Below are 24778 nucleotides of genomic sequence, written 5' to 3'. Positions count from 1 at the left end.
GACGACCAAAACACCACAATTCAAGTCTTCTGTCAAAAAAGAAAAGCAAAAACCAACAAAACTCCACTAACTTTAAAAACACTACAACAAAAAGTCTATCACCACAAACAATTAACTCACCATACAGCCCTTTTTCTTCCCAGTAAGTAATTTTCATAGATTATTCCAGCTATGGTCCTTCCTTTTCCCACACCAGCACCATCACCTATCAAGAATCCAGCTCTGTCTCCATTAGGTAGGAATGTTTCATGTTGCTGTAAAAGTATCAGAGGGGTAGCTGAGTTAGTCTGGATCTGCAAAAGCAACAAGGGGTCCTGTGACACCTTATAGACCAACAGAAACGTCTGAGCATAAGCTTTCGCGGGCAAAGACCCACTTCGTCTGACGACCCCTTGTTGCTGTAAAATAAACATGTTTTAAGTTTCCAAAAATATATCCTTTACAGTTTTGGCAGGGACAGAAGAGTTCACATTCCTGTCTCCCCAGACACACTTTCACAAGCTGTTTCTGAATGATAAAGTTGAGTCCTTCAATAAACATTTGCATTCTAAAATGAAAATATTTTAAAATATTCCAATGAAACATACCTGGGCTGCATAAGTAATTGCTTCAAGCTGCAATGCCGACAACCAGCCATTATCAATACTTTCTTCAGATATTGAGGTTTGATACCATACTTCTGGAGGGGTTACACTGGATAATGAACTAGTTTCTACTACTGGATCAGGATGACGTAGACCAATTTTTACTAGTTTGGGAAAAACAATAGTTATAATTCAGAACAGTTTCATCATTCTTACATAAATTATTTCAGAAGTGGCTAAATCCAGAGAATAAACTTCCAAGACAGTTAAGATTAAACTACAGGACAACTCCAGTTTCATTCGCTCTTTTGAATCCAACTACTGGTCTTAATATAAGAAATGGTGTCCATCAAGAAAAATGAATGCTTTAATCCAAGATTTCATACAATGAAGGTAACTTAAAAGGTGACCTACAAAGTTTTAGAGCTTTTAGCCTGCGAGACTCATAGTCCAAGAAGATCCACTTCTACTTTGTCAAAATCCCCTTTTCAAATTAAAAATAGCAGCTGAGTTCTCCCTTTCCTTGCAGAAAAGTCCCCAAATGACAAACTCTGCACTCTGACAACACCACTGTCATCTTCATATTGAGAACACACAGCTTTTCTCACCCATTCTTTGCTTACACATTACTACATTGCCCATGTGGTCAACCTGCTACCTCATAGCACAGATGTGGGAACAGAAGTGATCAGGAGCAGCTCAATTTAGTCAGTGAATAGGACACATTTGTTACAGGTTTGTGGTGCCACTATTCCACAAAAAATGAAGTTAATATGAACTGAGAGAAAAGGTGTTTCCCAAAACACAATCCCAGGAAAAGATAAAAAATATTTTTAAAATGTTATGAGAACTTAATGTATGCTGTCATATGAAGACTGTCAGAGAAAAAACCCAACTAAAAAGCTTTGCAGGCCATGTCAATAAACTGTGCTCAAAGCATTGTACATTTGGTTACAGAGTGCAGATAAGACTACAGCAGACAGGCTCAATGGAGTTTAAGGGCATCTGAAAACCACTGTCTGTTCAATGACACTACTTTTTAAACACGCTGAATTGCTTAAACTAACTTTTTTTTTTAAACAAGTTTTGAGCTGCAATAACAAAGTTTTACAATTTTATTTTCCTTCGATTCTCTGGGAACCCATTACATATATTTCAGTAAGATAACACGTATAGGAGTGCAGTTTCACATGAACTGGAAAAAAAAATTGTCATGTCTTTCCAACACAGCGAGCAGAACGGGTGTAATTCTTAAAACTTTTAATTCCAGTAAGTGAATTCTTCAGCTGAAAGCAGCAGCAGAAGCAAAAACAAAAAAGCCTAAGCAGCATTAGACTCTTAGGCCATTTCTACACATGCCACGCTAACAAATGGCCCGAAAAAATGCTAATGAGGCGCAGATGTATATTTCCAGTACGTCATTAGCATACAGTCACATGATTTGGAGTCCAGAAGAAGCCCTTCCAGACTCCAAAACAGCGTGTGGAGGCACAGCCCCCAGGGGATCTCCCGGAAGGAAGTCCTCCTTCCAGAAGCCCCTTCTTCAACACTTTCTTCTGGGAGATCTCCCAGGGGCCGTAACTCTACATGCTGTTTTGGAGTCCAGAAGAGCTTCTTCCGGACTGCAAATCATGAAACTGTATGCTAATGAGGCACCGGACGTTTACATTTCCACCTCATTAGCATTTTTGGGCTGCTTATTGGCATGCCAGTTTTGGAAAAAATGGCATGTGTAGAAACATCTTTATAGTGCTCCTGAAAAAGGTAAAATTTATGTTTTGGGAAGAGCAAGCAACAAAACTGATGCCATATCCTATTGTTGAAAAACAAAGGCAACCAGGATGAAGAGAGCATTTTTTGGATGCATGTGCAAAAAAAGCCCTCTTGATTTTAAAGATATAACAATGGGTGAAATTCTATTCTGCGTGTTTTGAGCTATTTACAAAAAAAATTAAAATCAAAAAGTATGACCTAAGGCCAAGTTCAAAAACTTCAGCATGTCTTTTAAAGTTGATTGTTGCTGGAGAAAGCAATTTTCTCCACAAAGAGAAAAATCTTATCTCCTTTTAGTTATTTAGATACATTATAAAGCACTAGTATTATACTCCTACCCTGTTAGAAATTTAGGCATTAAGCCACTTCAGAAGTTTCAGTTTTTGGCTGCAACCAAAGAGTCTTACATTTTATTGGCATATACTCTGCATATGTCTCTGCATGACCCATTTCTTCTTCATCTTCCTCCTCAGGTTCCTCCTCCTCTTTTATTACTGGCACTTTCTATAACAAAATATACCTTCATTAATCAAATGACACATTGCTGATGCTCAACATCCTAGACGTCTACGGGCACGTAGAGGGGAAGCTGAAGTACAGACACCAACATTAGTACTGTTTTCCATAATAATGCACTGAACTGGAGAACGACAAGAATATCAACTACAAGTTGAACCTCCCTCATCTGGCAACATCCACAACGCAGCATGATTTCAGTTAGCTTGGACAACCACTTATGCATATTGCCAAGTTTCCTGTGGTCCCATAAAGTTTGTTTACAGTCACCAGTCCAGGCTCTGTGTTCTGAGCTGTTATTTACCCTTAAATGTCTAAGAGCCCAGTAAGCAGTGGAAATGTTAGTATTGCCGCTAGACAATACTGACCTCCCATGGTCTGGCAAATTCTCTCGTTCAGTACCAGTCTGGTTCCAAGGGTGCTGGACTAGAGAAGTGCAACCTGTACAAAGCTTCAGAAGGCTTTAGCAGCCACATTGTTTTAGAAGGGGCTCACTTCGGCGTGAGTGACATTCTCCTGGATGCAAGTAATGCTGGAAAGAGTTAAACCCTACTACTAGCAGAGGAAACGTGAGCCAAAAATAGAAGCTATAAAAGCACTGTGGAGCACTGCAAATAAGTTATTGGACGAACATTTTTATCAATTTTTCAGTCCACAAGATGCCACTTTAAAGTTGAGTTGATGCACCAGTTAGCACAATTTTAATTGAACTTCAGTTATCTAAATGAAGAAGTGAACCAAAGGGAAGCTGTCTGCATTGTCATTAATTCAAAACTTAAACCCTAAAGTTACAGTACCTAACCAGGAACACTCCTCTTATTCAAATAATGGGGTGCTGAAAATGAGCATCTTTCTATTTTACTGTAGCCAGTCAGCACGCCACAGATTAAATGTGGGTCCACAGACGTGCATTTCAAAGTGCGGCTCAGCATATATGCAGTAAACTCCTGGTTAACTGATATTTGAGTAACTGGACTCTCAAATAACCGGCATAACCCAGAACCGATAACTGGTCAGGGAACACTGTGCGGGAGCACAGAGCAGCCTACTCGCTGCACTCACATGCAGCAGGCTCTTCTGCTCTCTCTGTCCCTGTCCCACGGCTGCAGGGGCCAAGCTGAGCCAGATAATGGCTCTACAGCAAGCTGCCTGCTCTTACAGGGAAAAGCTGGTGGCCATGGGACCCTACTCCAGAGCCAGCTGCATCTCCCCCTGTGATGCCACCTCCCTCCCTCTGCCGTGCAGCTCCACCTTGGAGCGCTTTGCAGAGCCTTGGGGTTAGGAGATGGCAGCTGCAAACCTGCCTCCTCCTGCCCAGGCCCATGCCTGTCCTATATCCTGGTGATCAGATCTGTGCTGAGACACTGCGCAGAGCCAGGAAGTACAGCAAGCCGGAGCTCGGATTAGCATACAGAGCTCAGCACTGCCTGATGTCTCTCTGTGCTGCATGTGAGTACAGCTGGAAGGCTCCTCTGCTCTCCCACCCAGCATGAGTACTCACTATAATCCAGAATATTCGACTATCCAGCAACCTCCTGGTCCTGTGGATGCCATATATCAAAGAGTTTGCTGTACCTTTAATGTAACTTGAAAAGGCGGCCTTTCAGTAAATATTTCTGTCAAGTCTGATGCAGGTTTAAATGTTGCAGATTTCTATTAAAGATTCAAGTGATGTCAAAAGCATTGGAAAGCATGGATATATAGTTCATCCACAACTGTGGTATCCAATAACTCAAAGACATGACAATAGTCCATTGTTTTCCTGTGGGACAGGCTATTATGCAACAGATGCCTGCATTCCTTAAAACAAATCCCCCATTCCTTAAAATAAAACCCTTCAGCTTCATATACCTCTTTTAATATTAAAGATTGACAGCTTTCAGTTACTATACCTGAGATCATATATCAGACTCATCTGAATTTAGCTCCTACTGAAGAAAGATTTAAGTCCATGTTTCAATAGTATTGGTGCTAATTTATTCATTGCATACCCACCATATCAACGGGTGAAGAAAAAGAATTATGCATTGTTGTCATACAACTCATGGCTGGTCCAACTTGATGCAGAAAGATTAGCAGCCTCAAACTCTGGTGAATAGTTTATCTGGTTGCATGACAAGAAAATTTATGCAGAAAACATTACCTGTAGCATGAGAGCGTTGCATGTCATCTTTGGTCACGTGCAAGCAGGTCTACACTACTGGGGACGGTCGAATTAAGGTAAACAATTTCAGCTACACTGATTACATAGCTGAAGTCCACATACCTTAATTTGTACTTCCATCTCATCGCCATTAAGGGAAGTCTTCCCTTATGCCTAAAGGGCAGCAGGAGTACCATGACTGACAGGTGCATCCTATAAATTTGATTTAGTACGTCCCCATTAGGAACCCTAAATTGAACTTTGTAAGATCAGCTATGGCAGAGTTGATCTTCCCTGTAGCGCAGATGTATCCTTAGGCACTCTCCAGCACACACAATAGGCTTCTGTGAAGGATTCCAGATGCTCAAATGACTCGCCCAGTTCATACAGAAATTACTGAGAAGATACAGCCATGTGGTTTGTTTCTATCAACCACTTCACAACTCTTGCAGCCAGGGAAAATTCTCCTTCAGAATTAGCTGTGCTGTGGGATTATGTGAACTTAGAAAGCTTCCACGAGCAGCTATTGAAATGAACTAAACATAATACGCATTTTAAAAACTCTCTCCATTCTTTCGTATTACTCACCATAGTAGGTGAATAACTTCTCATTTTTACATCATTTATCCATATTCTTGCTACTTCTTTTGTAGAAGCCTCCTTCTTTACTGCACCATTGCTTAAATCAGCTACAAGAAAAGTTACATTTTACAAAAATTAATAATTTCCCTTACATTTTTCTCTGCTGTATTGAGTTACACATCACACAGTCAAGGCAGCTGGAAATGAAATTTCTGACAATATGCTGACATCCTCAAGAATTGCCAAATATATTTATCTACAAATCTGTGATTGTGCCTGACAACAGTCCTTCAGAGGGAGCAACATGTACTTAAATCTTTAGTTTAGCCAGTACCATTAAATATCAGAGAAATGTGTGAATCTATCAAATTCAACTTAAAAACACACAACACCTTCACCAAATCTCTAGGCCCGCGTTTATACTAGCAAGACCTTTTGGAAAAATCAGGCCTGCTTCCGAAAGAGCAAGAGGAGCATGCACATACAAAATGAGCTCTTTTGAATTTGTTTAGAAAGAATGCATCACTTTTTCTGAAGGCCCTCTTCCTCTTCCTCTTCCAAACAAGTGACAATGGCTTTTTCCTGAAGGATTCTTTCAGGAAAAAAAAAGCCTGTGTAGATGCTCTGGGGGCCCTTTGTTCGAAAAAGCAGTCCTCATGGTGCCAGATTTTTTAATCCCTTGCCCATTCTTTCGAAAGAGATGGGACTGTGTGTACTCTCTTTCAAAAAGAGCAGATTGCTCTTTTGATCCACTTTTTTGTGTGGACATGCTCTTTCGAAAGAAGACCTTCTGGAAGCGATCTTCCAGAAGATCATCCTTCAAAAAGACCACTGTAGTGTAGACGTGACCTAGGTGATTTAATAATATTGTGTCTCATGTGAGAGATAAGGTAGTTGAATAGGAAACCGCAAACCCAGTTTTATGACGAGAAGTGATCTTACCTGGTTTGGTGGTGTTTACCACCTTTGGAGACACTACAATTATTTCTGTAAGAAAGTCAACATGTTGGACTGAATTGATGTAAATGCTACAAATGGACGAACTACAAGATATTTGTTCACCTTCCTCCCTTTAGAGTTTAATGGTGATGAGGGCTACAGGGCAGATCTAAGATAAATATTTATACAAGGGTAGACAAAGTGACGCTTTTGGTTTAGGAACTATCTTTCCAGCTTCCACTATGAGAGAGCAAACATATTAAATAGAAGACTTTCTGTGGTTACTTTTGTGAGAAATAAAGATATAAATAGCTAAATATTGTATTACAAATATGAAAGAAGTTAAATCCTCTGCTGTAAAGCTTCATTCTTCCAAGTTCTACCAAGTGTTTCTGCAAAAATGTCATCAGGAAAGAGAAAACGGTCTGCTTTCTGTAGACATGGGCTATTCAAAACAAAAATCAGCCCCTTCAGAGGACATTATATGTTTAGCAATTATGGCCCAAATTCAGGAAGCAGAAGCTGGTTTCCTTAAAATATCCAGATATTCCAGAATATCTTCCATCAGATACACAGCCTTCCATTAAACACAAATGAGATAAGAGAAACGTGTTCAGACTTTACAGCATCACTGACTTATTTCTCCGCATTAAGCGTCTCAACTTTTAGCTGGTTTTAGTCAGCTGTAATGTTGCTGGATGCTGGGAAAGCAATGGAGCAAAGATGGGATGTGCGACTGTGTGCCATTTCCAGTCTTCACAGGCAACCTCATCTTTAGGACACCCTAAATTGTTTATTTTAGAAAAGCAATTCTTAAGCTACTGAAAGTTATACTGGACCTAACTACTTTAGCAACTGACAAAACACGCCAGGAAGTTCCTACCATATTGGAGACAGTTACACGTCCTGTAAAACAGGCTAGGCACATACCATTGTGGTAAGGCAACTTTAAAAGGAATATCAACTTAAACTCAGCTTCAGACTGAAGATATTCTACCTACTTTTAAAATATGAAGATAGTTGAAAGTGATAAATATTTATTAATTGATTTTAAGCAGAAGTTTGGGTACAGATAATGAAAGAAAACTTGGAAACTATGCATACTTCCTCATTATATTGATCCCTCTCTCATGCAAAAACAAGTATTTAAAAAAATAGAAAAGCAATTATAAAACAAAAACCAGGAGAATTAACATGAGATACCTGAAACTACTTTTAACGTTTAAAGGGGTGCATTGTCCACTAAAACTATAACAGACTCAAATGGGAGAACTAACAAGACTACTGACATTCACACATATACCAAATGGAAGACTTGCAATAAACTTATTCATCGACTGTATATAAGGTGAAGTTGGTAGTTAAATTTCTAAGTGTTATCCTGCCACAGAATCTCAGATATTTGATGACTACTAGATCTCCCAATATTTGTAACTTACCATTTAACCATTCCTGCAACTATTTCCCCCTAAATATGGAGTACTGGATAGCCACTAAATTTTCTACAAAAAAGATTAGTCACGAACACAATGGATTTAACACGACACAAAAGGGGATTTTTTTCCCTTTAAATCACACACTTCTCCTTATTCCTCCCCAATGGGTCCCTTGGAGAACTGTGGCTCGAAATCAAATATTAGCTTGTTCTCGAAGTCTTTTTAAGAAGGAAAGGGAAAGAGCTCTGACTACAATATAAGGAAGGATAATACTTCCCTATCATACCCATAATAGATTAAACAGCAATCGCTTCATATAATGCAACATCAACAAGTAACAAATTGCTATATACAGCACATTACTGATGTTATTTACCAGCTTCCTATTTCAAAATTTATTTTCGGTTTCTTATTTCTTAAAAGGCTATATATGAAAGGGTTCTTGAGCTTTTAAAAACCTCAGTCTTTTTGAGCCACTTCATACTTTCTTTTTGTAATGTTGAAAAATTCGGGGTCCAACATGTCAGGTTTCTAGGCTGAATTTCAATGCTATTGTGTTATACCACTCTGTTACTCCAAGACTTGTAATTTTGTTTTTCTGAAACAAAAATGTACACAGTGGAAAGGAAGAAGCACTTACTAGCTGCTGTTGCAACTGGCTGCGCAATGTTAGGAGGTGGCTTCAATTTCATTAGTTCATTAAGACTATTATTTTTGAGCAAATCTTTCAGCTGGACCTGGTCCTTTGAAGGTGTAGTAGTCAAGGCATTGCGTACTGCTGGTGCTGCAACTGATGGTCGAGTTGTTGTGCTGGTTTGAATTATTTTTGCTACGGTGATGGTCTGCCTGGTAGTTGTCACAGGTGTGGTTTTTGTCATTACTATTGTAGTCCCCAAAGTTGGAAGCTGATTTATTTGATTCAGCACAAAGGTGGTGGTTGATGGAGGTTGCTAGAAAGGAAAAAAACAAAAATGTAAGATGGTTCCAAAATGGAGCCAATCATGATGATTCTTAAAGTGACAATACTCAAAAAGGCAATACTTGTGTCATATGCCTTTCAGCTAGAGGACACAAGACATCAATTTAAACAATGAGAAGTTTTATTGTAATTGAAGTTTATAGACTTGTCAATATTTTCTTTCCATCACACAACTAACTGATGCTGAATGCCATTTTATTTCAGGATGTGGAAGTCTGTGCAACAAGCTTCTTCCAAAAATGCATGTGTGTTGCTTCAAAGGAGGATCCAGCTGCACAAGTTCCACCCCCACCCCCCCAAAAGAAAAGAGGAAACAGCAGGTAAGAAAGAGAAGGATCTCACCATCTAGACACAAAGTACATCTGCTATGAGGGGATGCTTGGGTTGTAAAGAAACTTCATTCACTGCACAACTTGGTTTTACAGTTAGTTTATAAATAAACTGATATCTACATTAAAACTCTTCTTCCAGTGCAGCTTCTTTGTTAACCCTACCCTCCAGATATTGATCTACTTCTACATCATATCATCTTCTATGAAGAAAGACTATCTTGTTCATGACTTCTATGCTAACTGATACGCTGCATAATATATCTAGAATTCTTGGACTTTGAATTTAGGACAAGATATGGGATCTACAAGCATGAAGTTTAATAGCATCTGTACTCTAAGAGTACTCAAAAGACACATGAAATTGGCCTCTTCCTTAAAATGTTCCTTGCTCTATGACATGCTCTCTCTTACACATCACACCAACCCTTCAAAAGCGAGTGTTTTACTGAAAAAAGCAGGGAAGGAATTTTTGAATGTACTGCAAATTGTAGTGAAGGGATGGTAAAGAGACAATAACGTATAGGCCTGCCTTAATTGTTCACTTGGCTATTTTACAGACACAAAAGTCTAAATATGTCACCTCTTACCCTGACATTTAATAGTGCTGGAGTAGATACAGTCTCTGGTTCTTGTTTAACAGCAACTGTTGCCTCAGTCTCCAAGCCTAGTTCTAATGCACTAAGTGGCACTGACTAGAGAGAAAGAAAGCAAGCACGATCAGATACTAGTTTTAGTAGGAAAAAATAGAATGAAAACCTTTACTATCCCCCCCGTGTTAAGATGAATGACCAACTCCTTTGATCTGCCTGTTAATATTCCTGGTTTCATTGAATTAAGATGGTAGCACACCAAGTCATTGACTTCGTTCCTCTAGAATTGCTTCAGGCATAAAACGACTTTCCAGTTAACTGCTGTGAAAACAATGAGATCTGTAGTTTCATTTCTGTTGACAGACTATTATTTTCCAGTCTGTGCTCAAAAAAAGTGTTCCGTTTTTGCAGTGTGCAAGTTGTCATGGAGATTAAATCAATATTAAATTAATTCACTCCCTTCTTTCTGAGGAAAGGAAAAGCACACCAGATATACCTATGGAAGTTCTGTGTGTGGATACATTGCATTGTGGTTCTAGAAAGCTGATACTGATAAGTTCAGTCAATAACATATATACACTTTTGATTCCTAAAAACATGTATATTCAAAACAAGAGACTGCCATCTCATTTTTCCTCATGTATACAAGCCCAGCATAGTAATGAAAACATACAAATTCCACTCTTCCACAGTAGTTTTTTAAAAAAAAAAGAGCTATGCTTCTAGAGTATGCAATATTGGCTAATTTTAAAAAGATTATTTTTAACCTGCTGAACAGCTGGCACCGGTGCTGGGGTTGCAAGACCCATGTCCATAGGATCAATATCAAATAGATCATTTGGACTGATTCCACTCTCACTCAAAGCAGCAAGCAACAGATCTTGTCCCGGCTCCATCATCTCTAAAACAAAAAGTAAATAAGACCACAAGTTATAACTCTTTATTTTGGCAAAAGCTTTTATACTACTTTATACTATTTTAAAACTACTTTATCTGATTTCTAAGGGCACAGTAAAATTAGTGACCTTAATAAAGTGAGTTTCAGGTTCTGAAATCTGCCTATATAATCTCGACAATTCTTATGGGTTTGTGCTCAATTTTCAAATTTTATTAAACTGCCTCACATATAAGAGCGTCATCAACAGGGGAACCCATGAAAACCTAACCATACACAAGATGCTACCAAATGCATAAAGTAAACAAAGTGAAAAGAGCTCTCTGCTGGCCTTTGTCTTAGTAACTGCAGGAGTTTCAAGTAATACCGATATGCAAAAGTGGTGAGATAATGCAATACAACAGGGTCTTGAATCAAAATATTTGCAGAGCACTGGTGGCTGCTGCTTCCCCTGGGCAGGGAGCACCGGTGGCTGGGATCCAGGCGGGAGCAGCTGCCATAGAGTACCGTATTCACAAAATACAACAACATTTGTGAGGGTTTTCAACACAGAACCCTGGCGAATGTTGAGACCCTACTATATACAACAAGCCCTTTAAGAACAGCCTTAAAATATACTACCCAAGTACAGAGAAGTGCCTAGTCAGTAGTTAAGAATATTTTATTCGTTTAGACTATAACAATTGTGTACTTGCTTAATGAGACAATAATTCAGTTAATTTAAGTAGCTCTAGAAACACCTATTCTATGTTAAACTAATAAACTCTTCACTTTTGTACCATAAATGTATGTGTGGGGATTTTTGCATAGTGGGAGAATAGATGACTGATTGAGGTTTTTAATTTGAGTCTGCAAATACTAGTATGGAACATATTTAGAACATGTTTGTTTCTTTGTGGTACGGGCTTGGGGATAGGATAGATGTTCAAATTAATTTTTAATACTGTCTTGGAGTATATTAGTCAAATACCCCATGTTTTTTTTTGGGGGGGTGGGGAAGAGAGCCCAGATACTACAAAGCATAATGCAAAATATCCCTTTTATGGAATAAAGGGGACTCAGTTTGCTGAAACACAGGAATTATACATGATCTGAAACAATACAATTATTCACTTTTCTGTACAGGCTTGCTTACACTGCTGAGTTTACTCACTTTTGACAACACGTGTCAAATATCCCAAAATTACTGTGCTCCCTAATTCTAGTCTGCCCATTGTTGAGCAAATTACCCACTCTCTTCCGACAAGATGCACAGGCAAAGATTGAGGTGTTGAAAAGTTTGCTGAAAAACTGATTCTTAACATGAACTCAATAAATGAAGTTAACACCATTACCATAGCATCTCAGAGGATAGTAATGCCATGCTCCAATAATAAGAATATAGCAGTAGGAATACATTACAGACTATGTGACCAGGATAACAAGAAGTCCTGTGGTACCTTATAGACTAACAGATATTTTGGAGCATAAGCTTTTGTAGGCAAAGACCTGCTTCGTCAGATGCGGCATCTAGAGAATGCTAAGGAAGACTACACAAGCTATACAAATTAAAAATTTCACTAACAGTGGGAGATTTCAACTACAGTAACCGCCCGAGATACATTCAACTTGGTTTAATGTGACTGGCACCCCTGACAGGAGCAGGGAAATCACTTTCGTCAGTAGTGGCAGCCTGACTCTTGCCACCTGTCAGTGGCAGCAGCTGGGCACCAGGCTGTCGTCCCTGACCAGAGAGGCAAAACTGCTCCATAAGGGGCAGCAGCCTGGGTCCTGGCTCCCCTCCACTGGCGGAACCCAGGAAACTGAGCAGCCATGTGCTGGTCAGTTTCCTGGACCCCACCAGTGGAGCGGAGCCCAGAGGTTGCTTGCTGCCTGATTCCCGGCTCCCCACTGCTCAAGGGTAACTCCCCGAGCTACCCAAAAATTCAGCTTATGCGGAGGTTGCATTCTTTGCAACCCCACGTAAATCAGGGGTCTACTGTATCCCCATATTTACTAGGTACATGTCACCTCAGGAAAGGCTGCAGAGATAAAGTTCCTTGACAACTTAAATGACTGGTTTTTGAAGCTGTTGGTTCTGGAACCCACAAGGAGAGGGGCAATTCTTAATTTAGTCCTAAGTGGAGCACAGTATCTGGCCCAAGAGATAAATATAACTGGACTGCTTGGAAATAGCAACCATAAATGTAATAAAATTTAACATCACTGCAGTGGGAAAAACACCTCAGCAGCCCACCACTGTGGCATTTAATTTCAGAAAGGGGAACTACGCAAAAACAAGTAGGTTAGTTAAACCGAAATTAAAAAGGTATATCGCCACAAGTAAAACCCCTGCAATCTACACAGAAGCATCATAAAGATGCCCAATGTAAACATCTACCCCATATTAAAAAAAAACACAGCACAGGAACCAAAGAAGTGCCACCATGGCTTTACAATCAAGTAAAAGAAACAGCAAGAGATAAAAAGTTATTAAGAAGTGGAAATTAAATGCTAGCAAGGAAAGTAGAAAGGAGCATAAATGCTATAAAATTAAGGGTAAAAATGTAATAAGGTAAAATGTAAAAAAGGATTTTGAAGAACAGCTAGCTAAAGATTCAAAAAGCAATAGCAAAATGTTTATAAGTGCACCAGGAGAAAGAAGCCTGATAATCAAGCAGTGGGACCACTAAACAATCCAGAAGCTAAAGGAGCACTCCGAACACAATAAAGTCATCATAGAAAAACAAATTCTTTGCTTCAGCTTTCACAACTGAGGATGTTAAGGAGATTTCCACACCAGAGGCATTCTTTTTAGGTGACAAATCTGAGGAACTGTCATAAATTGAGGTGGTGTTAGAGGGAGTTTTGGGGGGTTGGGGGACAGATGACTTTACCAATAACAAGTCACTGGGACCACATGGCATTCACCCAAGAATTCTGAATGAACTCAAATGTGAAAATGAAGAACTGTTAACTATGGTTTGTAACCTATCCTTCAAATCATCTTCTGTATCTAATGCGAGGCCAATATTTTCAACGGCTTCTTGAGGTGAGACTGGCAATTACAGACCATGAAGTCTAACGTCACTAGTGGTTAAAGTAGTTGAAACTATAGTAAAGAATAGAATTGTCAGACATATAGATTGAACGTAATCTGTTGGGGAAAAAAATCAACATGGTTTCTGTAAAGGGCAATCACGCCTTATTAGAGTTCTTTGATGGGATCAACAGACATGTGGACAAGGTGTAGTCAGTGGACACAGTGTACTTAGATTTCCAGAAACCCTTTGACTAGGGCCCTCACCAAAGCTCTTAATTAAAGGAAGTTGTCATAGGATAGGAGGGAAGATCCTCTCATGGACTGATTACTGGTTCAAAGACAGGAAACAAAGGAGAGGAATAAAAGGTAAGTTTTCAGAATGGAGAGCTGTAATTAGTGGTGTCCAAGGGTCTGTACTGGAACCAATCTTATTCAACATATGTATAAATGATCTGGAGAAAGGGTTAAACAGTGGGGTGGCAAAACTTGCTGATAATACTAAACTGTTCAAGATAGTTTAGGAGAAAAAAAAAAGGGGGGGGGGCAGATTGCAGACCTTCAACAGCAGTGCTTTGTTGTGCCAGTACTGAGTACTGGCACCTTGGCAGGCCCAACCATGGGAAAGGCTGCAGTTGGAGTCAGGGAGGCAGCTGAGTACCAGCTTCTCATTAAAAACAAACAAACAAACAAAAGCACTGTTCAAAAGTATCTCACAAAACTGGGCTATTGGGAAATAGCACAGCAAATTAATTTTAATGTTGATAAATGCAAAGTAATGCACATTGGAAAAAATAATCCCAACTATACATACTAAATGATGGGGACTAATTTAGCTACCACCACCCAATAGAGATATATTGGGATCATCATGGCTACTTCTCTGAAAACATCTACTCAATGTGCAGTAGCAGTCAAAAAAGCAAACAATGTTAGAAATCATTAAAAAGGGATAGAGAATAAGACAAAAACATGTTTTGTTGCCTTTATGTAAATCCACGGTACAGCCACATCTTGAATACTGAGTACAGATGTGGTCTCCTCATCAAAAATAAGATATATTGACATTGAAATAGGTTCAGAAAACAGAAACAAAAATGATTAGGGCTTTGGAACAATTGCCATATGAAGACAGATTAGAAAGACTGACTTGTCATATTAGAAAAGAGACTAGTGGGGGATATGATAGAGGTCTTTAAAATCAAAACAAGTTTAGAGAAAGTGAATAAGGAAAAGTTATCTCTTCCCGTTACATAAGAACTGGCAGTCACCAAATGAACTAAGTAGCAGGCTTAAAACAAAGAAGTTGTTCTTCCCACAGCACATACTCATCCTGTGGAACTCCTTGTCAGAGGACATTGTGAAGACTTTAACAGGGTTCAAAAAAAAAAAAAAAAAGCTAGATACATTTGTGGAGCTTAGGTCCATCAATACTTATTAGCTAGGATGGGTAAGAATGGTGTGACTAGCCTCTGTTTGTCAGAAGCTGAAAATGGATAACAGAAGAAGGATCACTCAATGATTATCAGTTCCTGTTCACTCCTTCTGGGGCATCTGGCATTTGGTCACTGTCAAAAGACAGGATACTGGGGTAACTGACCCTTTGGTCTGACCCAGTATAATCTCTGTTATGCTCATACAATGATCTACAAAAGACATCTCAGTTGCCACTCTCCCTCATGTGCATTCCACTATATTAAAAATTCTCTTAAAAGGTATCTATTGCTGAACTACTATGCACTGGTTAGTTTCAATAATCTGGTTGCAGAATATCAGGAACAAGTTCTGCTTGCAAACACTACAGGAAGATGAAACTGACGCATTTTCACTGCAACTAAAAGCATTCATGAAACAGCTCATCTTAATTTTTATGAAATGTAAGCCACATAACTAAGCCCAACATAATAGTTTCAGCTACTTAGTTTTGCTTTTAGAATCCAAAAACCGCACAGATGTACATCAGAAAAGATTTACATCTTTATATCTTACAGTTTACATTCTTAAATTTCAGAGGGGTAGCCAAGTTAGTCTGTATCTTCAAAAACAAGAAGTCCTGTGGCACCTTACAGACTAACACATATTTTGGAGCATAAGCTTTCGTGAGCAAAGACCCGCTTCATCAGATGTGTGAGACGATTCTTAAATTTGTGTAGTCGAACCTAAAACTAAGCTAAAAAGGTAAACAAAAACAAAACAGTTCCATAATGTTACAAAGCATAAAACTTCTCAAGCTCTGTGGCTCAAGTTTTGCACTGCTCTAAAAGGGTCTGTTTTTTTCATCCCAAATCCACACAAAAATTACTTAAAAAAAAGTTTGTATTGAAAGTTGTTCCCTAAATTTTTAATTGTTGAAAACAGATTGCTTTTAAACAATTTGTAGAATCTTGTTAAAAAGTACGCAAACTGTCCCAATACTACTAAGCAGCAAGACCGAACCTGTTAAAGTCACAAAAAGAGCTGAAGTACAAAACAAATAATTGTTATACAAGAAGAACTTGACAGCAACGGTATGACTCACCTTTTCATAAAGAACAAGGAAAATCCAATTTATTATCACAAAAGAAAAGGCTCAGTGTATTTTGTATGATGTACTGTACCAACACAAAACTAATTTTTCAACATAGCATTAGCAAAAAACTTATGTATTACATGGATCATTTTCTTCTCAAGTCAAGCAAAAATAAGCTTTTGATTTTAGAACAAAATAACTGCCAGTATTCTCAATTGCATTTTTACTATGGCACGTATCCATGCCAACCTGCCAATCTGTTTCACACTTCTCCTGCTTTACCCTTGGTTGAAAAGTTCAGGAGCATAACACTGAGTTATTCAGAAACAGATGTCCAGCCTACTTTTTTTTCCTCCCTAGAAGGAAAAAAGAGTGTTAGTGACTTCAAGCCTAGAAAGATTCTCCATTTTTAAGACTTCTTAAGTGTTATAATGTAACAGTAAATGTCTTACCAAAATTAGCTAAATATACCATAACTCTTAAAATTGCTTTATTCATAAATTGCCACAGTCAGCCAATCTGCTATGGCTTCCTGCCACCTGTCCAGAAAAGACCAATGCCCAATCACGGAGGAGGGAACGTTCAGATGTCTCACTAAACGGGGAAAAAATTTGAGGGTCCACTCCCAAGCAACATTTAACTGTTGAGAGAAAAAGAAAGTATTGCCTCAGATTAGGCAGATTTTTGTCCCTCTCCTTTTCTTTCAGTGTATAATGTTTCCATAAATATGTTTAAATTGTAATCAGGCATTTAAATAGTAGTTTCTGGCTACTATTTAAAGCATTGATTTTCAAGGATAACACTGTACATTCTATGTGGCATGATAAAACCCAAGGTAACACACCTCTATTGTCAAGAGTGTTCACAGCCTTTGCTCAGCCCCTAACATTACAATCCTTCTTGTAGCTTCCCTGCAAACTTTCTTCCACTCCACCCCCAATTGCTACTGTACACAGCTTAGTAATTTGCTAGGAGATCATTCTGTACACTACGTCAAGTGATGTGAAATGCCCTTCTAAACAAGATCACAGTAGAATCTGCTTGGAATTAGTAGCAAGGATTCTGCTAGGACTCTAAGACTAACAAAACCTGAACAAAAAAAAAAAAGCACACAGCTCCCAAGTTCTGTCTCCTTCAGAAGCCAAAAAACATGACACATATCATACTGTGCAGATGTTGAAAATGTCACTACACAAGATCTGATGGATTCCTTAAGGCTTGGCTCCTCTATGAGTTCAGATACCCACTGGCAAGCCTGGACTAAGGCAAAACAAAAACAGGTACACTCCTGGCGTAAGACAGAGCCAGAATGCTATGACATCAGAATATCTGTTTTTGATTAAAGATACATGGTGGCAAAGAAAAGCCTGAAAACAAAGTTTAATTATTACAGCAATGTCTCCTCAAGCCTGCAAAGCATCCAGAATAAGGAGGCACATAAGACACCAGATTCAGGAAGAAAGCCACCTGTCCAGAAAAGACCAATCCCCAATCACAGAGGAGGGAACGTTCAGATGTCTCACAAAACGGGGAAAAAATTTGAGGGCCCACTCCCAAGCAACATTTAACTGTTGAGAGAAAAAGAAAGTATTGCCTCAGACTGGGCAGATTTTTGTCCCTCTCCTTTTCTTTCCTTGTATAATGTTTCCATAAATATGTTTACATTGTAATCAGGCATTTAAATTAGTTTCTCCATTGTAACGAACACATCACATCACAGCTCTCAGTGACAGCTGTTTCACAGGAGCTAAACTTTAACAAAACTGAAGAGTAAGATTTTTGGAGAATGAGACTGTTGGAAGACAGGTATATCTGTCTATACCAGTTCTAACAGTTCTTTTTAATTTGCTATTTGACCCTGGAACTCTCTTTAAGCACCCTGCAGCTAATGTCATTCTCTCACGCTATCACCAGATGAGCAAAGAACTTATTACACACAACAAGGAAGAGACCTGTTGGAAAGAAAGATTAGGGATCTACTGTCCAGTTTCAGAAGTGTCACTTTTTAAATTTAGGCAAAGTTATGGTGTTTTGTAAGCATGTAGCGTACCTTTCAAAGCCAACGGACATTAACATACCCGAACACAAAACTCCCCATTACATATCAGTTTTCATCAGACAGATCAAGCCCCAAAATCCCCAGATTAATAAAAAAAGTTTGGAACTTGAAATGAGAATTGCGGAAGTCTAAATATCTATAACCTTTAAATGCAAACACTAACCCACTGTATTAACTAATGAAAGCTAAATGAAAATTAAGGAATACAAAAGGCAATGACTAGTCAAAATAAAACAGTGAAAACTGGGTCAAATTCGTAAATTTGTCAGGTAAATTTTAAACTGTACCCTTCATATTTCAACTGATTAGCTTAGTCTCTAAAAGAATACATGGCTCCTTAAGAATGTATATTTCAGAAAGAGCTGTTTACCAGCTTCCCCCTCAAATACATAAGGCTGGAAAATCAAATTTAAAAGAAAATCACAGTGACTAAAGGTGAGATCTCTGTTCTCGAGAAAGCATAAGAACATTTCCCAGTTAAGCGATTACTCTCCCTAGCAACCTTTGTTGGTGGTGGGCTGTCAGAGTTAACCCGACTTTGCGGCTCATTCGTTAATGGCTACTGTGGCATTCAAGCCCACCATTGACCGCAGTTGGCCGCAGGGACCCTTGAACACTACTCTCACAAACATTAACGAACAGGTTTCTCTAACTAATGGGTCAGCAACCCTCAGCCTCCTAACCTTGCCCCCAAACACGTGTTCAGGATATAAACTTCCGGGTTGGGTTAGAATCGGCTACGTGATTGCGTCCCATAAACTACTTTTGTTTTCAGATCTCCAGCACCTTCACAATTCCCTTAAATAACAGCCTCGCCCGCACAGAGGCGGGCAGGAGGTTCTACAAACACAGCATTTAAAGCCAAGCAAGCGCCAAAGCCCAAACGTCTTTTACGGCTCGTGCTCTCCCGTCGCTAGAGAGGCTCTATTTGTTTCTAAACAATTAACCCAGCGATGAAAGAGACAAGCGACAATGGTTACAAATATTAGGCAATGAGGCCATTTTGCTTAACCGGCCGGAGAGCGGGGGAGCCGGGGAAACTCGCTCGGCCACGTTCCCAGGACCACCAGATCTCTCTGCCGTTATCCAGAGAATCTCGCTATTTCAATGAGCCCAGGCGCTGAAACCTGCTGCGGGCTCGATCCGCTCGCCATCCGGAGGCGCGCGTTACCAGCCAATGGCAAGAAAGTTCGCCGCGTCCCGGGGCAATGACCCCGCAGCAGTAAGAGCGCGTGGCGACCCCCCCACCTCCTATGCCTTCCCCCTCCCCCAGGGAGGGAGCGGTTAGCCCTCCACCCAGCAAGACTTCCGAAGCGGGGCGGCGCCGCAGTGACCCGGCCCGCCGGGGACACTCTGCGTGGCTGGTCACTGAGGGGCTTCCAGCTTGGGGAAATAAGGGGTTGGCAATCTACCTCCCGCTTCCCACCTCCAGACAATGCCCCGCACCGCCCGCGTGGCTCCCACTCACGGGGGCTCCTGGCCGCACTGTTTGGGGCCGGAGCGAGGGGAAAAGGGGGGGACAGTGCCTGGCCGCGCTCGGTGCGCGGGTGCCCAGCCCAGGGAGCTGAGGGGGATCCCCCGGGGCGCCGCGGCCCCGCGGGGCGAGAACCGCCCGAGGCAGCAGGGTGGGCTCCGCGCGGTGTCGCTGCAGGATAAGGGAACAAGACGGGACTCACTCTCTCCTGATCCCACCACGGCTGGGTCTGGATCGTCGCCGCCGCTGGCTCCGCCGTCCGACGCTTTCTAACTCGCCGCCGCCATGTTCGCCCGCCCTGCCTCCCCTCTCATGGGGGAGGGGCCTAGGGCCGGCGGCGCAACACGTGACCTCACCGCTCGGCGCTCCTCCTCCCGCCGGACGCGGCGCCACGTCCACGTGACGCCAGTGGGTCGCGTCGCAGGCCGGCGCGCGCCGCGTGTCACCTGATTTGCTGCCATTAGCCCTCCCATCAGAGGCGCGGCCAACTCTTCTCGTTGACTCCGCGCCCATCACGTGATGTCGTGCCTTTACCGCCCGTGGATAGCGAGCGAGGGAAAATATTCCTGGATCGGCCGAAGGGACTCGCCGACAGCTCCGGGAACCGACGTCTTCTGTCCGGACTAGCCCAGGGTCGTTGCCGTAGACGAGAAAGACGGTGCAAACCCAGCTATCGGTGGGTGGGGGAGGGGAGAGCGAGAAGTCGGCTGCTAGCAGTCACGTGACGCCAGACGCTGGCGGACGTCAGCGTGCGCACGCAAGACGGGCGGCGCTGCCGTGCTCTGCGCGGGGAGCGATGGGAGAAGGGTCTGACGTGAACCATGATGATGAGGTCATGATTGTGGGGTTAGGCGCGTGCGCAAGGTTTCGTGTCTGCCGGGGTCCTGGGGCGGTTGAACGCATGCGCGGCTGAACTCAGGTTGTCTTTAGCTCTGGCCTTGTCTTGGGTGGGTTGCGCGCGTGCGCCGGGCCCTGGGCTCGTGCCGCCCGTGCACCTGGCAGGTTCTTTCCGTTTGCTGCGGAGACTGGGCCCGGCTCAGCTGCTGCCGGGTCTCTTTGCAGCCCATTGGGGGCCTGAACAGGAATCTCCCCCGCGCCGCCCGTGCTAACACGTGAACCGTCCCCTCCCCGTTCAGTTGCTCAGGGCCCTAACCGAGCGCTTAGTCTGCGGGTGCCTCTGTTGGTGCTACAAAACCGGCTGCCTCCTCTGATTGCCCCTCCTGGGAAAGTGCTGGGCGAGCGCCTGTGCTCTGTGCACCCAGTGGCTACTGACATGATGCCCGTTAAGCCCATCTCCCTATTACCCAGGGCGGGGCTAAGACATATCATTCATTGCTTATGTCACGAGTGGGGAACCAACCTACAGAAAAATGAGTCACTGAGTTGGTCCCCGACTGACGAGCAAAACAAAGGAGACACTCTCTTCATTCCCCTCACGCACAAGCCCCAGAGCCTAGGGGGACAGGGCTAGTACATTTTGTGGGCCCATCTGGGGTGAGGCCAAAAATGAGGGATTCAATGTAGGAGGGGGGGTGCCAAGAAGTGGGCTAGATGTGGCGGGTCTGGGTAGGATGGAGTGGGCTGCAGGTGATGGGTCTAGGCAGAAGAGGTTTCAGGAGTGGGTTGGGGGGATGCAGGAGCTGGGTGGGAGTGCAGGATCTGCGTGTCAGGAAGGGTGTAGGAGGGTTTGGCATGCAGGGTCTGGAAGGGAGGGGTCAGGGTAGAGGGGAGGGATCTAGGAGGGAAAGGACAGGAGTAGGTGGAGGTGGGGAGTCTGTGTGGGAGGGGGTGCATGGGAGTGTTTAAGAAGCATGAGGTCTGGGTGGCGGGAGTGCAGCTTACCTATGCAGCACCACTACAACACACATGGGTCTGCACCTCCGGCTCCCAGACACCGACTCCAGTGTTGTGGCCAGAATTCTGGCAGGATAAGGCCTCTGAGCAGTGCAGCTGCTATCACTGTCTCTCCCCTTCCACTTTCCCCATCTGGGGGAACAGCAGCAGTACCATGTGGAGCCACTTCTTGCTCTCTCACTCCCTGCTCCATCAGAGCTCATGGGCTGGATCTGGCCCTGGCTTGCCTGGCTCCCGTCCATCAGTCTCCGGGCTCCACATCCCCTGCCCCCTGCCATGGGCTGGATGATGGGGAGCGGAGCCTGGAGCTTCGGGGGTCCGGTCCAGGCAAACCACCAGCCTGATCTGGACTGCAGGCTGGGGATTCCCCACCCCTGGCTTTTGTGTTCACTAAACTGGGCTCCTTGTGTATTTTGAGGTGGATAAGATGGGGTTGTGTTAGGTACACTTTACCTTGAGAGGCCAGGGCTGGCATGACCATCCAGGCGAGGGAGGCAGTAGGCTAAGTGCATGGGGCAGGATGCAGATGAGGTTGTGTGGTGAGGCACATCAGGTCGCCTCGGGTGGGACCTCATGCTATGCTGCACCTCCAGCATGTGCAACTATGTGCAGGGCAGCATGTCCCACCCAGACCCAGCAAGTGGCTCATGACTCACAGGCATGCCCACAGGTGACAGTCAGCACCTGCTTCTGCACTGATGCCCCCCCTGCACCCCCAGTCCCAAGGCCCCCCACTGGATATAGTTATGTGTCACTGGACTTTGTAAATAGCTTTGTAACAAACCATTTATTTTGACCACAGTTATCAAAGTTATAATAAACAATGGTTTTTGTTTAACACCCCCACATCCCTCTTTACTGGGGAGGGATCGGGGAGGGATGAGGGATGCAGGCAGGGGTCATGGTGGGGATGGGGTAGGGCTGGCTGCTGCCCCGGGTGTGCCCTTGCAAAGGTCATTGGGGGCTGCAAGAGAAGCTCTCCATAGGGCCTCCCAGATCCACACCCCATCCCTGTGGGCTTGGCAGACCGGATCCACATCCAGCTGTGCAGAGGTGTGGCCAGCATCTGCCCCGCCACCCTGGGAGGAAAGCCTCCCTCTCCCCAGTGTTGTGCAGCCACTGCTTGGAGGACATTGTGCTTCCCCACATCCAGCCACATCAGGAGACACCTAAAACATGCCTTGAGGCAGCCGAAGGCACACTTGACCTGGGTCCATACCTGGTTTACGTGGTCGTTAAACAGGTCCTGGGTTAGGTCCATGTGGTCAATATACAACTGCATGAGGGTAGGCCGCGTTTCCCCCATGCACAATGGCATGTCCATATCCTAGACTGCCTGCTCCCAGCAGAGGGCACATAGGGGCCCACCTCCATTCTCCAGCACAGGCTGGAGTTGCAGAACACCTGTGTGTCATGTGCCCAGCCCAATCACACAACACAAAAATTGAGGAACCACTCCCAGTGGTCGACCAGGGCCTGCAGCACAATGCAGTGGTATCCCTTCTGGTTGATGTACAGTGTTGCAGTTTGGTCCAGGGCACGGATGTGGATGTGGGTCCCAATTATTGTCCCAAAGCAGCTGGGGAACCCCAGAGTAGTTAATTCAGCCACAACTGTGTCCAGGTCTGCAAGGCAGATGACCCACCAGAGCAGGAGCGTGTTGATGGCTGTCATGGCCTGCAAGGAGAAGAAACCAAACTCACATATCAGGGACTGATGAAGGGAGTCCCTGGGCCCTGCTGGGCTCCGCAGCCCCCTCCCGTCCTCTCCCCCTGAACTCTCAGGGCACCCCCCTTGAGAGGCTAACCTCCCAGCAGCAGGTCTGTGTGAGGGTGGGACAGCACAGTCCCCTGAGTACAGGGTTCCTCCCACCCCACCTCAGTATACTCAACCCTGTCTTCCGGGGATCTTCCTTGGGTGGAACCTCCCACTCTCTCCCTGTGCAGGGCCTGCGGCTGGAGAGTGCATGAAGATGGCTCTAATGGTGGGCTTCCCCAGCCTGAATTGATTCCTGATGGAGCACTAGCTGTCCAGAGTGGCGAGCTTCCGTAAGGCAATGGTGACCCGTTTGTCCGGGGGGTATAGTGGGCTGCATCCTGGTGTTCTGTCTGCTGAGGGTGGGGGCGAGCCAGGCGCAGAGCACCAGGAAGGTGTCCTTTCTCATTTGGATGTTCTGGAGTCACTGTTGGGCATCCCACTGCCCCATGATGAGCTGGTCCCACCAGTCTGAACTGGTGCTGTGCCTCCAGACCTGCCTGATTGGCTGCGGGGGTGAGCTCAGGTGGGGCCCTGGGGCACTAAAGACTTTCTCCTTGATACCGGTGGCAGGCATGTCCCCCCAGGGGAGGTGGAGGATGGCTGTGATCAGAGAGAGTAGCAGCTCAAGCAGCTGTGAGTGGGCCCAGTGCCCAGGGGCTGCTCTGGCACCATAGCTATCTGGAAAGAAAACATGTGAGCTGTGCTGTCTGTCAATGAGGTAGACAAGCCTCCACATGGGCAGGGAACTTAGGTTGTTGGGGTCCCTTTAAGGGCCAGGCTGGGGCTCCTGAAAGGACTTGTTGTCCATGCGACCCTGTGTGACTGGGTTCCAGGGCCTGTTTGTTGAGAAAGTGGCCAGGCAGTCAGGCCGCTGTCTGTCTACAGAGTGATCTGCTTTGTTGCGTGGATGTGATCTGTCAACAAAAGTTTTGTCGGAAAAACTCTTCCCGGCAGCGACTTCTGTTGACGGATCGCACTAGTGTAGTCGTAGCTCCAAAGATATTCTTGTGCTTAAGTGTCTTGCTGAATTGGGCCACACTGAGTACTGATATTTAAATAGAGTAGACCCCCGAGTTACACGAGGGTTCCATTCCACACACCCTTGCATAACCCAGATTTCATGTAAGTGGGGGTCCGGCTTTTTCCCCAGTGGAACACACGTTCTGCAGCTGGGGAAGCAGCAGAAAGGTAAGTCCTAGGGTGGGGGGCAGTTGGGGAGGGTTAAGCCTGGCAATGGGTTGGGGCCGTGGGCGGGGGGCTAAGCCTGGGGTGGATTAGGGCTGCAGGGCGGTGAGTTGACGGGAGCTGTGCACAGGGGTGTGAGCCGGAGCCCTGC

The 24778-nt window shown here is 43.7% G+C and overlaps 1 protein-coding gene across 3 annotated transcripts in view; it reads right to left on the bottom strand.

Annotated features, from left to right (window-relative positions):
• The window catches only part of SBNO1 (strawberry notch homolog 1), a 45085-nt gene extending 24952 nt beyond the window's left edge, over nt 1-20133 (bottom strand). Inside the window, exons 1-8 of one of the 3 annotated variants that reach the window (XM_075012553.1) lie at nt 20033-20133; nt 10642-10775; nt 9872-9976; nt 8614-8923; nt 5605-5705; nt 2765-2861; nt 588-748; nt 121-254 (exon numbers count right to left, since the gene is read on the bottom strand). In XM_075012553.1, the coding sequence (XP_074868654.1) occupies nt 121-254; nt 588-748; nt 2765-2861; nt 5605-5705; nt 8614-8923; nt 9872-9976; nt 10642-10773 (1040 nt within the window). In that variant the 5' untranslated portion in view covers nt 10774-10775; nt 20033-20133. Of the gene's footprint in view, nt 1-120; nt 255-587; nt 749-2764; nt 2862-5604; nt 5706-8613; nt 8924-9871; nt 9977-10641; nt 10776-20032 lie in introns of those variants that run through there. The other 2 variants (XM_075012554.1, XM_075012555.1) reach the window with 2 other exon arrangements.
• Nucleotides 20134-24778: the final 4645 nt, after the last annotated feature.

This window comes from Carettochelys insculpta, chromosome 18 (genome assembly GCF_033958435.1).
Source record: "Carettochelys insculpta isolate YL-2023 chromosome 18, ASM3395843v1, whole genome shotgun sequence".
NCBI classification, from domain to species: domain Eukaryota; kingdom Metazoa; phylum Chordata; order Testudines; family Carettochelyidae; genus Carettochelys; species Carettochelys insculpta.
This window is presented reverse-complemented; position numbering and strand designations above follow the sequence as displayed.